At 45.1% G+C, this 13622-nt stretch overlaps 1 protein-coding gene across 1 annotated transcript; it reads right to left on the reverse strand.

The window, feature by feature from the left end:
- Window positions 1–988: 988 nt before the first annotated feature.
- On the reverse strand, window positions 989–5254 carry wdr18 (WD repeat domain 18). Its single transcript, XM_080473887.1, has 10 exons — window positions 5031–5254; window positions 4524–4634; window positions 4300–4433; window positions 3991–4132; window positions 2257–2400; window positions 2113–2177; window positions 1915–2039; window positions 1643–1800; window positions 1492–1560; window positions 989–1411 (listed from the first exon to the last, which is right to left on the reverse strand). The coding sequence occupies exons 1-10, from the start codon at window positions 5238–5240 to the stop codon at window positions 1283–1285; spliced, it is 1287 nt and encodes a 428-aa protein (XP_080330013.1). The 5' UTR covers window positions 5241–5254; the 3' UTR covers window positions 989–1282.
- Between the last annotated feature and the right edge of the window lie 8368 nt (window positions 5255–13622).

A 13622-nucleotide genomic window follows, 5' to 3' on the forward strand; every position in this document is an offset into this window, starting at 1 on the left:
ATCCTACGTAGTGTTTTATAGATGACGCCCCAAAACAGTAAATGCTAAAGTAAAATGCTACTAGATGCTCGTAAATGCTAGTAGAGGCTAACATGCACTTACTTTAAATGAGCATCTCAAGCTGGCCTCTTTCTGAGACATGACCACATCTTTATTCTCCTCTTTCTACTTTTAGGGGATTTCTCTCCAAACACTTTATTGCCACGAGGGTTCTGTTCATGTTGAACTTGAATTCTTGTGTAATTACATCGACACATTGTCGAAGGTTACTACTCAGGTTGTTTTCATTGTGCAATCCGCACACAGCAAACTTTGTGTCGTGGCTTAATTTAGATTGCATAATCTTTAAAATACAACACAAGAAAATGACATTGTGTGATGCCATGAGTTTTATTTAAAACTCATAACTTTACGAACCTTTGTGAAATATATTTTTGTTAATTAGGTATAGCACAATTTTTTCTAGGAACATCCATTTTCCTAAAGAGTACAACGCAGTGAACATTACGTACTCCAGTTTCCTTCAACAGGCCAGAATCATGCACCTGAGCAAGACGGCCGGCCCGGAGTGCTGCTCTGTGTGGCTGCTACCGATGGCTCAATTTAGTAGAGAAATGTCCCCACAGTAGAGGATCAAATAGAATAAAAGTGAAAGATGGTCCTGTGGGGTGCAGCTAGTCAAACCAAACAACGAAGCACACTCCCAACTCTTCACAGTACAAAACTTTATTCAAAAAACGCTGAAAAATATTCATGTGTATGTTGTGTTTTATGAGGGTCTGTCAAGGAGTCTTTATAGGGGTCTGTCGAGTCTTTATAGGGGTCTGTCGAGTCTTTATGGGGGTCTGTCAAGTCTTTATGGGGGTCTGTCGAGTCTTTATAGGGGTCTGTCGAGTCTTTATGGTGGTCTGTCGAGTCTTTATAGGGGTCTGTCGAGTCTTTATGGGGGTCTGTCGAGTCTTTATGGGGGTCTGTCGAGTCTTTATGAGGGGTCTGTCGAGTCTTTATGGTGGTCTGTCGAGTCTTTATAGGGGTCTGTCGAGTCTTTATGGGGGTCTGTCGAGTCTTTATGAGGGGTCTATCGAGTCTTTAAGAAGGGTCTGTCAAGGAGTCTTTATAGGGGTCTGTCGAGGAGTCTTTACGAGGGTCTGTCGAGGAGTCTTTACGGAGTCTTTACGGGGGTCTGTCGTGTCTTTACGGAGTCTTTACGGGGGTCTGTCGAGGAGTCTTTACAGGGGTCTGTCGTGTCTTTACGGGGTCTTTACGGGGGTCTGTCGTGTCTTTACAAGGGTTTGGTGAGCAGCTGACTGGAGAACTCGTATAAGTCTTTGTTGACTTTCTTCAGGGTTTGAACTTCCTCTTCCAGCTCGGCGACTCGGACCTTGGAGTTTTCTCCGTCACCGAAAACCGACTGGAACCAAGAACATGCTGAAATGAGCATGATGCTTCAGACCCCGCCCCCAGCCTCGCCCCAAAGCCCTACCCCCTCACCTTGTCTGTCACAGCGTTCATCAACGAGTTGAGTCTTTCGGCTTTCTGCAGGTACGATTCCTCTTCGTCCTGACAACGGACAGCAAGCTGTTATCCACAACATGCAGGTAGGTGTGTGTGTGTGTGTGTGTGTGTGTGTGTGTGTCCTCACCTGTGTGTGCAGCCCCAGGCGGACACACACCTCGCCCGTGTCATCGCCCTCCGAGGCCAGCAGGTGTCGACTGAAGCGCGGCAGAGCAACAGACGGGCGGCTGTCAGGAATAAACATGTTGGCTGGAGCTGCCACGATGACGGCATTTGTCACAGGGCCTAAAAATGTAGAGCGACAGAGGGGCGGGGCTTAGCATTTAAAAACTGGCATGGTTTTGTGGGAGCGATGGGACGGGGCTTAGCTTTTAGAGACAGAAGTGGAGCGGGGCTGACCTTTGTGGGACACACAGCGGACGCTCTGTTTGCTCTGAACGTCCCAGAGTCGAACCGTCTCGTCATGCGACCCCGAGAGGAGGAGCGAGCCGTCCATGGACACAGATAAACACGTCACCAGGTTCCTGAGGTCAAAGGTCAGCTACAGGTCAGCTACAGGTCACATACAGGTCAGGTAGAAGAGGTGTCGGGTCTCACCGGTGTCCTTTGAAGACCTGGTTCCCCTCGCCGTCAGACTGGAACGACCTGTCCCGACTCAGGTTCTTCATTCAGAATAAAACTTGATGAACAACAGCGAGCCAACACCGAGCTGTAATCAGATTACTGTGGCACTGAACTCACCTGGCTACACAAAGACACCTGGAAGATGTTTCCGTCACTTCCTCCACAGAACAGGAAGTACTCGCAGGGGTCAAAGGTCACGGCCATGATTTCCACGTCAAAGAGGACAGATAGCAGCAGCTCACCTGAGGACAGCTCCCACACCTGCAAGACAGGAAGACAGGGGGCGGGGATATGAGCATACAGAGGGTCTGTCCTAATGTCCCTCCTGTCTCCTTCTCTATCACTTCTCCTTCACCCCGGAAGTGTTTAGTGTGACGGCCATGATAAGGACTCGCTGAATTCTCAATAAGCTAAGGAAAGGAGGCTTGTTGTTTCCTTTAGAACCTCCATGAGCCTAGGAACCACTGATGGTTCCTTTAGAACCTCCTTTAGCCTAGAAACCACTGATGCTTCCTTTAGAACCTCCTTTAGCCTAGGAACCACTGATACTTCCTTTAGAACCTCCTTTAGCTTAGGAACCACTGATACTTCCTTTAGAACCTCCTTTAGCTAAGGAACCACTGATGCTTCCTTTAGAACCTCCTTTAGCCTAGGAACCACTGATGCTTCCTTTAGAACCTCCTTTAGCCTAGGAACCACTGATACTTCCTTTAAAACCTCCTTTAGTCTAGGAACCACTGATGGTTCCTTTAGAACCTCCTTTAGCCTAGGAACCACTGATGCTTCCTTTAGAACCTCCTTTAGCCTAGGAACCACTGATGCTTCCTTTAGAACCTCCTTTAGCCAAGGAACCACTGAGGCTTCCTTTAGAACCTCCTTTAGCCTAGGAACCACTGATGGTTCCTTTACCAAAGGAGACCAGCTCATGTTCCCCCACAATTCCTACATTTAAAGGAACCCGCTCATCGGAGCGTTCAGGGAAACTCAGGATGACTGAAAAAGGAGCAGATCATGTAAGTTACCAAAGCAATAATCTGCCTAGAACCACTTGAAATCATCTAGAACCCAGATGAACTTTTTGTAGTTCATTTTCAGAAACTTGTAGTTCTTTCCCCACCATGGCAGACGTCACTAACTAGAGCCGCCGTCGCTTTATTATGACGTCACTAAGTGAAAGTCTGACTGCCTCACCACCGTGATCTCCTTTACTAACTCCTTTAGGAAGCCTCCTAACACCTTTCCTTCACTCCTTTAGGAAGCCTCCTAACACCTTTCCTTCACTCCTTTAGGAAGCCTCCTAACACCTTTCACTAGCTCCTTTAGAAAGCCTCCTAACACCTTTCCTTCACTCCTTTAGGAAGCCTCCTAACACCTTTCCTTCACTCCTTTAGGAAGCCTCCTAACACTTTTACAAACTCCTTTAAGAAGCCTCCTAACACCTTTCACTAACTCCTTTAGGAAGCCTCCTAACACTTTTACAAACTCCTTTAAGAAGCCTCCTAGCACCTTTACTAACTCCTTTAGGAAGCCTCCTAACACCTTTCACTAACTCCTTTAGGAAGCCTCCTAACACCTTTACTAACTCCTTTAGGAAGCCTCCTAACACCTTTCCTTAACTCCTTTAGGAAGCCTCCTAACACCTTTCACTAACTCCTTTAGGAAGCCTCCTAACACCTTTCACTAACTCCTTTAGGAAGCCTCCTAGCACCTTTCCTTACCCCCGTGACATCATCCAGGGGTTCAGGTAAAGTCCATAGATAAGGAGATAAGAGGGACCATTCGGACGTACCCAGAGTGTCTATACAGTGTCTAGTGTGAGTACAGTGAGTACAGTGAGTACAGTGAGTGTACCTTGACAGTCTGGTCTAAAGACGCAGTGGCAATCCGTCCCTGAGCTCCCATCATGCCGCAGTGCAGGTCTGTGATTGGCAGGGAGTGACGAGACAGAACGTGACGAGGGGCGGGGGCGGGGTTTAAATCCAGCTGGACCACACTGGAATACACACACACACACCTGGTTCTTTCATGGACTGACCACCCACACACACACACACACACACACACCTGGTTCTTTCATGGACTGACCACACACACAAACACAAACACAAACACAAACGCACACGCACACGCACACGCACACGCACACGCACACGCACACACCTGGACAGACTCCACACCAGAGCCAGGTTGTCTTTGGCTCCAGACACGAAGTGGCTTCCGTCGTCTGTGAACTGCAGACAGGTGACGTCCTGATAGTGACGACTGAGGATGGACATTAGTTTACCCGAACACACCTGGACAGAGGAGACACACACCTGTCGGCACAGCTGGACAGCGAGCGGCAGACACAAAGGACAGCAAGTGGAGGACAGCAGGACACTAACCTCCCACAGGTAGACGGCCTCCAAGACTCCGGCAGCCAGGAAGAGGCCATCAGGTGAGGCCGTAAGACAAGTGACCACACCTGGACACACAATCTTCTGCTGGAGCTGGTCCTGAGGAACAAATAGCCTGGTAAGACACACACACACACACTGAGATTCACTGAAACACAGTGTGTGTGTGTGTGTGTGTGTGTGTGTGTGTGTGTGTGTGTGTGTGTGTGTGTGTGTGTGTGTGTGTGTGTGTGTGTGTGTGTTATGAGTAAAGTGGGCTGCAAACTCCACAGGGGCGCATCAGATATGGTGTTGTGACGCCGCCCCCTGTCTGCGCTTGGAACACGTGACGTGGGGACTGGCATGGCCATAATGTGTGCAAAGAAGACTGTTCCTCACGAGCGCCCGGGTGGTAGGTGGTGGGTGTGTGTGTGTGTGTGTGTGTGTGTGTGTGTGTGTGTGTGTGTGTGTGTGTGTGTGTGTGTGTGTGTGTGTGTGTGTGTTGTGAACGTGTACCTTCCTCTGCACCTCCCACACGTTGATGAAGTTCTTCCCCGGGGGGGCCGACAGCAGGAAGTCCCCCCGCAGCAGGCAGAGTGTCCGGGCAGCGCTGCTTCCTCCCCGGTAGGACAGCAGGCTGGAGCCGGTGTCCAGGTCGAACACGGAGCAGTTCCACAGCGGCGAGGCTGAATCGGTGCTGAGCATCACCTCCACCGGAGCCGCCATCTTCAGGGTTATGTAGCCGCGAGGCATGTTGGGAAGTGGAGTTCTTAAAGACACAGCGGCGCGAGGCGTGTTGGGACATGGAGTTCGTAAAGACAGCGGCGCGAGGGTCCGTGTATCCATAGACATTATATACGTAGACTGAAAGAGGTTCTCCTCAATCTTTAAGTAGAATTACAAGTTGCATTTTGGATCAGTTTTCCCTTAAAGACTTAAACACAACACAAGGAAATGTGACTAGTAGTAGTCAGTGTGCATTAATGTGCAGTACACACTTTGTTTAGTGTGTTAATGTGCAGTACACACTCTGTTTAGTGTGTTAATGTGCAGTACGTACTTTGTTTAGTGTGATAATGTGCAGTACGTACTTTGTTTATTGTGTTAATGTGCAATACACACTGTTTAGTGTGTTAATGTGCAGTACACACTCTGTTTAGTGTGTTAATGTGCAGTACACACTTTGGTTAGTGTGTTAATGTGCAGTACACACTCTGTTTAGTGTGTTAATGTGCAGTACGTACTTTGTTTATTGTGTTAATGTGCAATACACACTGTTTAGTGTGTTAATGTGCAGTACACACTCTGTTTAGTGTGTTAATGTGCAGTACGTACTTTGTTTAGTGTGTTAATGTGCAGTACGTACTTTGTTTAGTGTGTTAATGTGCAGTATACACTTTGTTTAGTGTATTAATGTGCAGTATACACTTTGTTTAGTGTGTTAATGTGCAGTACACACTGTTTAGTGTGTTAATGTGCAGTACACACTGTTTAGTGTGTTAATGTGCAGTACACACTCTGTTTAGTGTGTTAATGTGCAGTACACACTGTTTAGTGTGTTAATGTGCAGTGCGTACTGTGTTTAGTGTGTTAATGTGCAGTACGTACTTTGTTTAGTGTGTTAATGTGCAGTACACACTCTGTTTAGTGTGTTAATGTGCAGTACGTACTTTGTTTAGTGTGTTAATGTGCAGTACACACTCTGTTTAGTGTGTTAATGTGCAGTACGTACTTTGTTTAGTGTGTTAATGTGCAGTATACACTTTGTTTAGTGTGTTAATGTGCAGTGCACACTCTGTTTAGTGTGTTAATGTGCAGTACACACTGTTTAGTGTGTTAATGTGCAGTACGTACTTTGTTTATTGTGTTAATGTGCAGTACACACTTTGTTTAGTGTGTTAATGTGCAATACACACTGTTTAGTGTGTTAATGTGCAATACACACTGTTTAGTGTGTTAATGTGCAGTATACACTTTGTTTAGTGTGTTAATGTGCAATACACACTTTGTTTAGTGTGTTAATGTGCAGTACACACTTTGTTTAGTGTGTTAATGTGCAGTACACACTGTTTAGTGTGTTAATGTGCAGTACACACTCTGTTTAGTGTGTTAATGTGCAGTACACACTGTTTTACTGGGCTGTCATTCCTATGAAGTGGGTTCAGTCACAAAATTGTGAACTTCTTATATAGACAGACATCGTAATGTATCGTAGATGAAACTTCCAGTGATTTACTGAGCAGAATCACTGTATTGTGATAATAATGTTATCGTGGGCAAATGGGTTACTGGCTATACTCAGCCGTAGTAATAGTTCTAATAATGATATCAATAATAATATAAGAATCCAGTAACTATAATATAATAATAAACAGCATTAGATAATTCTAATAAGATAATATAATAATATATCAATAATAATAGTACTATGACAATACCAGTAAATATAAAATAAAATAATAATTTGAGAATATAATACCTATAAGAATAGCAATAACAATAATACAGTTGTTGTACAATTATGCAATAATAATTGTCAAATGCAGTGTACAGCCATCGCCCTAAGCAGTAATGTCAATAGAAACCTGATCACATCTGAACGTTTTCTGGGTTTATTTTGTTTTATTTATGTCTCTCATGTCTGACTCTAGTTGTAAACAAACTCCGTGAAAATTGCTTGAGAATTGAGTGATTTATGACAACTTTAATAGTGTACGCGCATCATTCCTCTATAGATGTACTGCGCTGCAGGAGCGATTGCCTCCAGTCCAAGATGGCCGCCCTGTAAAGCACCGCTCTTGTGGGCCGGCAGCAGTCGATGAAGTGTCTCCTCTCTATTATGTCTATGTCTGCCGCCGTGTGCAATGAGCAGCGTCTGCCCGATACTGGATCATCGTCAAGGCGCACACTCTCCCTCCACAGAGTAAGGCCGTTTTCCAATTCTTAGAACACCAGTGTGACTCGCCTACGTCATGAGTAACCACTGCAGGACGTCCTAGGAAGTGTGGAAATGCAAATTTAGGAGGACGCATCGGCGTTAAAGGAGAATTGGAACACGAGTACTTGATGACGCGGTGGCTGTCATGGCTGGATGATGGACCCTGAAGCTGAGGAGGAGGAAGAGGAGGAGGAGGAGGAGGAGGAGGAGGAGGAGGAGGAGGATTCAGCAGGAAGGTGATTTGTACCTGATATTTTATATGAAGATCTAAACTTTAGAACATTATTTTAAAATAGTACCTTTTCTGTCACATACATGATGTGTATATTACAGTGTGTTGTACCGTGTATAGTACAATGTACAGTACTGTGTTTAGTACCATGTGCAGTACTGTATAAAGTACAGTGTATAGTACAGTGTTACTATTACTTCTACCTCCTATAAGCCTTTATTTTACTCTTCCTCTCCTTGGAGTTCAGTAATAGTAAAAGCAGCTGATCAGAAATGTTCGACTACTACAAACTAGTATTTTACTGTTTTACTGAAGATCCCTGATGTTTATTAAATAATTAACCAGCTTTTCACATTCCTGCTGCTTGTTGTCATTAATATGTACTCTATTACATTTGTCTAATATACATCCTACAGTTAATCACTCATTAGCTCTAATAATTTCTCTTTAGAATAAATACATAAATGGCTTATACTGTGTGAAAGTAAATACATAAATACACACATGGCTTACACTGTTGAGTAAAGAAAGAAATCAAGCAGAAGATAAAATAAACTTTATTTAACAAACTTCAGCAGAACCTACAACAGTAAAAACACAAGTTAGAAACATTATGTACACAGAAAAATGACATAGTTTTTAAAACTTGTAAAGTTCTTTCTTTTATTTCCCAGGAACCCCTGCAGTGATACACAGGTCAATAATGTTCCTACCCTGGAACCTTTCTCTCCTGGAGGTGTCGTGACTCCAGCTTCAGGGTTTCCAGGAGCATCGTTATGTTGATACTGATGCTCCTGCTGGTCATCAGGTATTCTGCTGGACTGCTGGTTGATGGTGTCACCTTCTAATTCTTCCTCCTGCTGGTCATCAGGTATTCTGCTGTACTGCTGGTTAATGGTGTCACCTTCTAATTCTTCCTCCTGCTGGTCATCAGGTATTCTGCTGTACTGTAGGTTGATGGTGTCACCTTCTAATTCTTCCTCCTGCTGGTCATCAGGTATTCTGCTGTACTGCTGGTTGATGGTGTCACCTTCTAATTCTTCCTCCTGCTGGTCATCAGGTATTCTGCTGTACTGCTGGTTGATGGTGTCACCTTCTAATTCTTCCTCCTGCTGGTCATCAGGTATTCTGCTGTACTGCTGGTTGATGGTGTCACCTTCTAATTCTTCCTCCTGCTGGTCATCAGGTATTCTGCTGTACTGTAGGTTGATGGTGTCACCTTCTAATTCTTCCTCCTGCTGGTCATCAGGTATTCTGCTGTACTGCTGGTTGATGGTGTCACCTTCTAATTCTTCCTCCTGCAGAGCCACAACACATCTGTTACCTAAACGGAAAACTTTTCCTCTCTAGTTATTTGTGACGCCAAATGAGGTTTATTGAGAGTTGAATTGTTCATTTTGTCGTTCTAAACATGTATATTATAGAGTATTTTTTATCGACAGGTAGATGCAGGAAAGATTCTACCTTGCTGACATGTTTCAGCTTCATCTGTAGTCTTCCTCAGAGCGTCATCTGGCCGGTCACCTGATGAAGACGACATGTCATCACAACCAGATGAAGCTCTGAGGAAGACTACAGATGAAGCTGAAACATGTCAGCAAGGTAGAATCTTTCCTGCATCTACCTGTCGATAAAAAATACTCTATAATATATGAGGCTTATTGATGTGTACATTGGTAACTGGGGATCTGTGCAGGATGCTCTTGTCCTGCACAGATCCTACATGTACTAGCAAGTACTGGTACCAGCTGGGTGATGGAGGAAGTACTATATCTACCAGGTACTTTCTGCTGGGTGACGGAGGAAGTACTGTATCTACCAGGTACTTTCTGCTGGGTGATGGAGGAAGTACTATATCTACCAGGTACTTTCTGCTGGGTGACGGAGGAAGTACTGTATCTACCGGGTACTTTCTGCTGGGTGATGGAGGAAGTACTATATCCATGCCTGCAGTACACAGTTGTTATTATATCACTGTACTGGCAACCTGCTTTATTGCAATAATCACCATCTTGAACACAAAGGAAATAATAAATTTTGATGTAATCATGAATCAGAATTTATTATTTCCTTTGTGTTCAAGATGGTGATTATTGCGATAAAGCAGGTATATAATTCAATGTTTCCATGTGAATTCTAACTGACAGGCAGGATGAAACCCAACAGACACCAGGTCAAACCTGCTGGTGCTCCGTCTTTCTGAGAGCCTGGAGTTAAATCTGTTGCAGCCGCACTTGGTCAACTGCTGGCAACATGCTGCTATTGGTGGGAGTGTCGTCCACTTAACTTTCCAGGTGTCTTCCTCTCAAGTCCACCCCCAATTTGCGGAGTTCTCAGATTCTGGCTCCTGAACAGTTTCCTGCCCCCAGATTATTCCTGCCTGGTAGGCAGCACGCATTACATGCTCTCTCAAGGCAGCATGTGATGGTGGAATGGCATCATTGGGCCTTTGCTTACAAGGAAACAGCTCCATTTTTGCTTCGTCAACACCTGTGGCTGAACTGCTCCTGTAATACAGCACGATCACGAAACATTCCAGCCTCTGGATGTCAGTATCAGTCACTTTGCTTGGTGTCTGACTGAGTGCCACAAAGGATTGTCACTTCATCACACACATCCCAGGTGAGCCATGCAGATTTCTTGCTTTTTCAAACATCACATCCAGTGAATGCATGGAAGTAAATAATCCCCTGCGACTTCTGCAGACCAATTCTCCTAATAGAAAAGAGCTTCCTTAGCTGACACTGAACGCCATTCTGAGTTACACAGCAGCAATTGTCACCAGTGTGCCCTGGTGGTGCCCAACAATTACCGTCTTAAAAGTGGCATCAGTCATTATCACTATGTTGGTACCTCATGAGATGTATCGATGACTTCATGCACTTTGAAAATTGGAGCAAAACAAACTCCTTCACACACAGAACCTCTGTATGCTACCCTCACCTAGTTTAGTCCGCAAGCCAATACGGTTTACCTGGGTATAGCCGTTGCCGTGAACAAGCAACTTCTTGGAGCCACAGATGAGAGGTGACCTGATAGCAAGGACCAGTGCCAGAAGTCCATCCATAGGATGTGGCTGACTGCTGAAACAAAGGTGCTACCTCTACCACCAAGCCCATACACCCCAGGCACTTGTATATGTGCAGACATACTGCAAATTTGAAAAGAGATATGATGCTGTTGGGCTGCTCAAAACTACAACGTAGGTCTTTTCCAGTGCATTTCAGGTGCCAAAACTGAAATCTGCATACCCTAAAACATATAAAATGACACCAATATCTTGAAGATTGGTAATCTACAGCCAAATTAATGGCCAGAAATACATTTCTACTGGTCTCGATGGTGGCCATCTTGAAAAATGTCGGCCATCTTGGATTTTCAAGTTTCAAATCGGATAGAATTTAAATTCATGCCCCATAGAACAACTGTGCCAAATTTGATGCTTGTATCACCATTTGCACGATTTGGCTGTATATTTGATGTTATCCGCTCCACGATGCTTCCAGCATCTGGCCTGGAAAGTGTCTTGGTCCGGCACAGGAGAATGCTGCTTGGGGCTGCTCCAACCGTAATCAGGTCCAGTCTTTTAAGCTTGTGTTCTTGGTTTTTTTTGTTATTTATGATTTAATTGATTACTTTTCTTTTGGGGTTTTTCTGTTAGTGTAATTGTGCAATCGTTTCTTATTTTTTGGGGGTCATTTTAATAGATTTCGCCGGTCCACACCAGTTTTCTTATGCTCCTGGGCGTGTTTTAATGGGTTTCTTTGTCCCCAGGTGCTGTGGGCTGACTGTGGCAGTTTCCTCCCTGGTGGTGGTGCAGTCCTCACAGTCTCTCCCTCTTACTTTGGTTTCGTGTGTGTGTGTGTGTGTGTGTGTGTGTGTGTGTGTGTGTGTGTGTGTGTGTGTGTGTGTGTGTGTGTGTGTGTGTGTGTGTGTGTGTGTGTGTGTGTGTGTGTGTGTGTGTGTGTGTGTGTGTGTGTCACGGGTGATTTCACTTGAGTCTGTCTCTTTTGTTGCCCTGCCGCATGGTAAGCCCCAATCCTGACCTATTCCTTCCCTTTTCGCCCATCATATTTTAGTCTGTTTACTGGTCTGTGACCCTGATTTAGGGTTGAATATTTTTAATTGATTTAAAAATAAACTTTGTTTTAATTGCAACCGTTTCGCCCTGTGGAATTATTGAACCTTTGTCACCTTGTAAATGACAAAAACAATAAATTAGTATTTCCTGGGGTGCAATTCCCCAGGTGGCGTTGTCGGATGGCCAATAACTTCAGACATCAACAATCCATTGATCTCGTCACAATCGTGATGCTGATTAAGTAGTAATGGCTCACTAAATAAACGCATCTAGAATTGTGCGTGGCTGTTTACGATTACGTCGATCTGTAAGTCTGATATATGAAAACATTAAATGTATGAGATGAATCTGGCTTCAATTTCTCCACCTCACCATCAGTGCCGCCAGGTTCCCCGTCTCCAAAATGAGCGTGCGGAGGGGTCAAAGTTTGCGTACTGGTACGTGTAAATGAAATGTTTCGTTGCTTCCCCCGTGATGTGCAGTTTCAGAAGGATGAATGAAGAACAGACGGTGACTCGATGCAAAGGGTGTTTATTCAAGGGATGGAGCTCCACTCTCCACGGACATGTACAGACGCTTGCTGTGAAGGATTGGGGGCAGCTCTTTATCAGGAGCAGGACGGGCAGTTAAGGGTAGTAGCCCTTGCCAGCAGAGGCTTATCCAAGAGTGAGAAGAACCACCCAACTCACAACCTAGAGTTTCTTGCGTTAAAGTGGTTGGTTTGTGAAAAGTTTTGCGATTACCTATATGGTACAGAATTTACCATCCTAACAGATAACAACCCGCTTACGTATGTCCTCTCATCAGCCAAGCTCGGCGCAGCTGGACACCGCTGGCTAGCAGCCCTCTCAACCTTCCAGTTTAACATCAAGTATCGAGCTGGGCATGCCAATGGCGACGCAGGTGGGTTGTCACGGAGACCCCAGACAGCTCCCCAGGAAGATCACCACTACCTGGAGGAAAGGGACCGGATTAGGACAATGGCAAAACGTCTTCTCGAGGGGGAGAGTCCATCAGATGCAGTTTCTGCTGTTTGCCAACATCATTCAGTAACCACACACTTATCTGTCCTTGCTGAATCCCTCGCAGTTGACGTTTCCTCTTTACCCGACCTGTTCACTGACGATGGACAAAACACCTTCCCTGGCATGACCAAAGAAGATTGGCATGAGGAACAAAGAAAGGATATCTCCATTGAGAGAATCATTGGTCTGACTGAAAAAGGACACAAGCCCCAATTCAAAGCTGTAACAGCTGAGCCACCTGAAGTAAAGTTGCTCCTTTGAGAGTGGGAGAGACTTGAGCTCATCGATGGTGTCCTTTACAGAAACAGTTTTGACAGAGGCAACAAAATCCATCAGCTTGTCCTGCCCGAGAAATTCAGAGACAGAGTCCTCAAAGGCTTTCATGATGAGGTTGGTCACCTCGGGCCAGAGCGTGTGTTCAGTCTTGCCCGTGCCAGATGTTATTGGCCAAAAATGAAAGAGTCTGTTGAAAAGAAATGTCACGCATGCGAACGATTGTTTCCGCAGAAAAGCTCAACCACAGAGAGCAGCGCCCATGGTTAACATTAAGACAACCTACCCTCTAGAACTTGTTTGCATGGACTACTTGTCCCTAGAGCCTGACAATTGTGACATTAGAAACATATTGGTCATCACTAATCATTTCACTCGTTTTGCAGTACCTGTGCCAACAAAAGACCAAAAGTCCAGAACTGTAGCCAAGGCTCTCTGGGAAGGCTTCCTGGTCAACTATGGGTTCCCTAGTCGTCTTCATAGTGATCAGGGACGCGACTTTGTATCCCACATGATCAAGGAGCTGTGTTCACTGATTGGAGCTGAGAAAGTGCGTACC

This window comes from Lipophrys pholis (assembly GCF_963383615.2).
Source record: "Lipophrys pholis genome assembly, chromosome: 10".
NCBI classification, from domain to species: domain Eukaryota; kingdom Metazoa; phylum Chordata; class Actinopteri; order Blenniiformes; family Blenniidae; genus Lipophrys; species Lipophrys pholis.

Bases quoted from the DNA above. Each gene is read 5' to 3' on its own strand.
- wdr18 (XM_080473887.1), bottom strand. From the start codon at position 5,240: ATGGCGGCTCCGGTGGAGGTGATGCTCAGCACCGATTCAGCCTCGCCG. The intron at 1,801-1,914 runs GTCAGCCCCGCT...CTACATTTTTAG, and splicing joins CCGCTGTGTGTCCCACAAAG to GCCCTGTGACAAATGCCGTC. The intron at 1,412-1,491 runs GTGAGGGGGTAG...TCTTGGTTCCAG, and splicing joins TGAACGCTGTGACAGACAAG to TCGGTTTTCGGTGACGGAGA.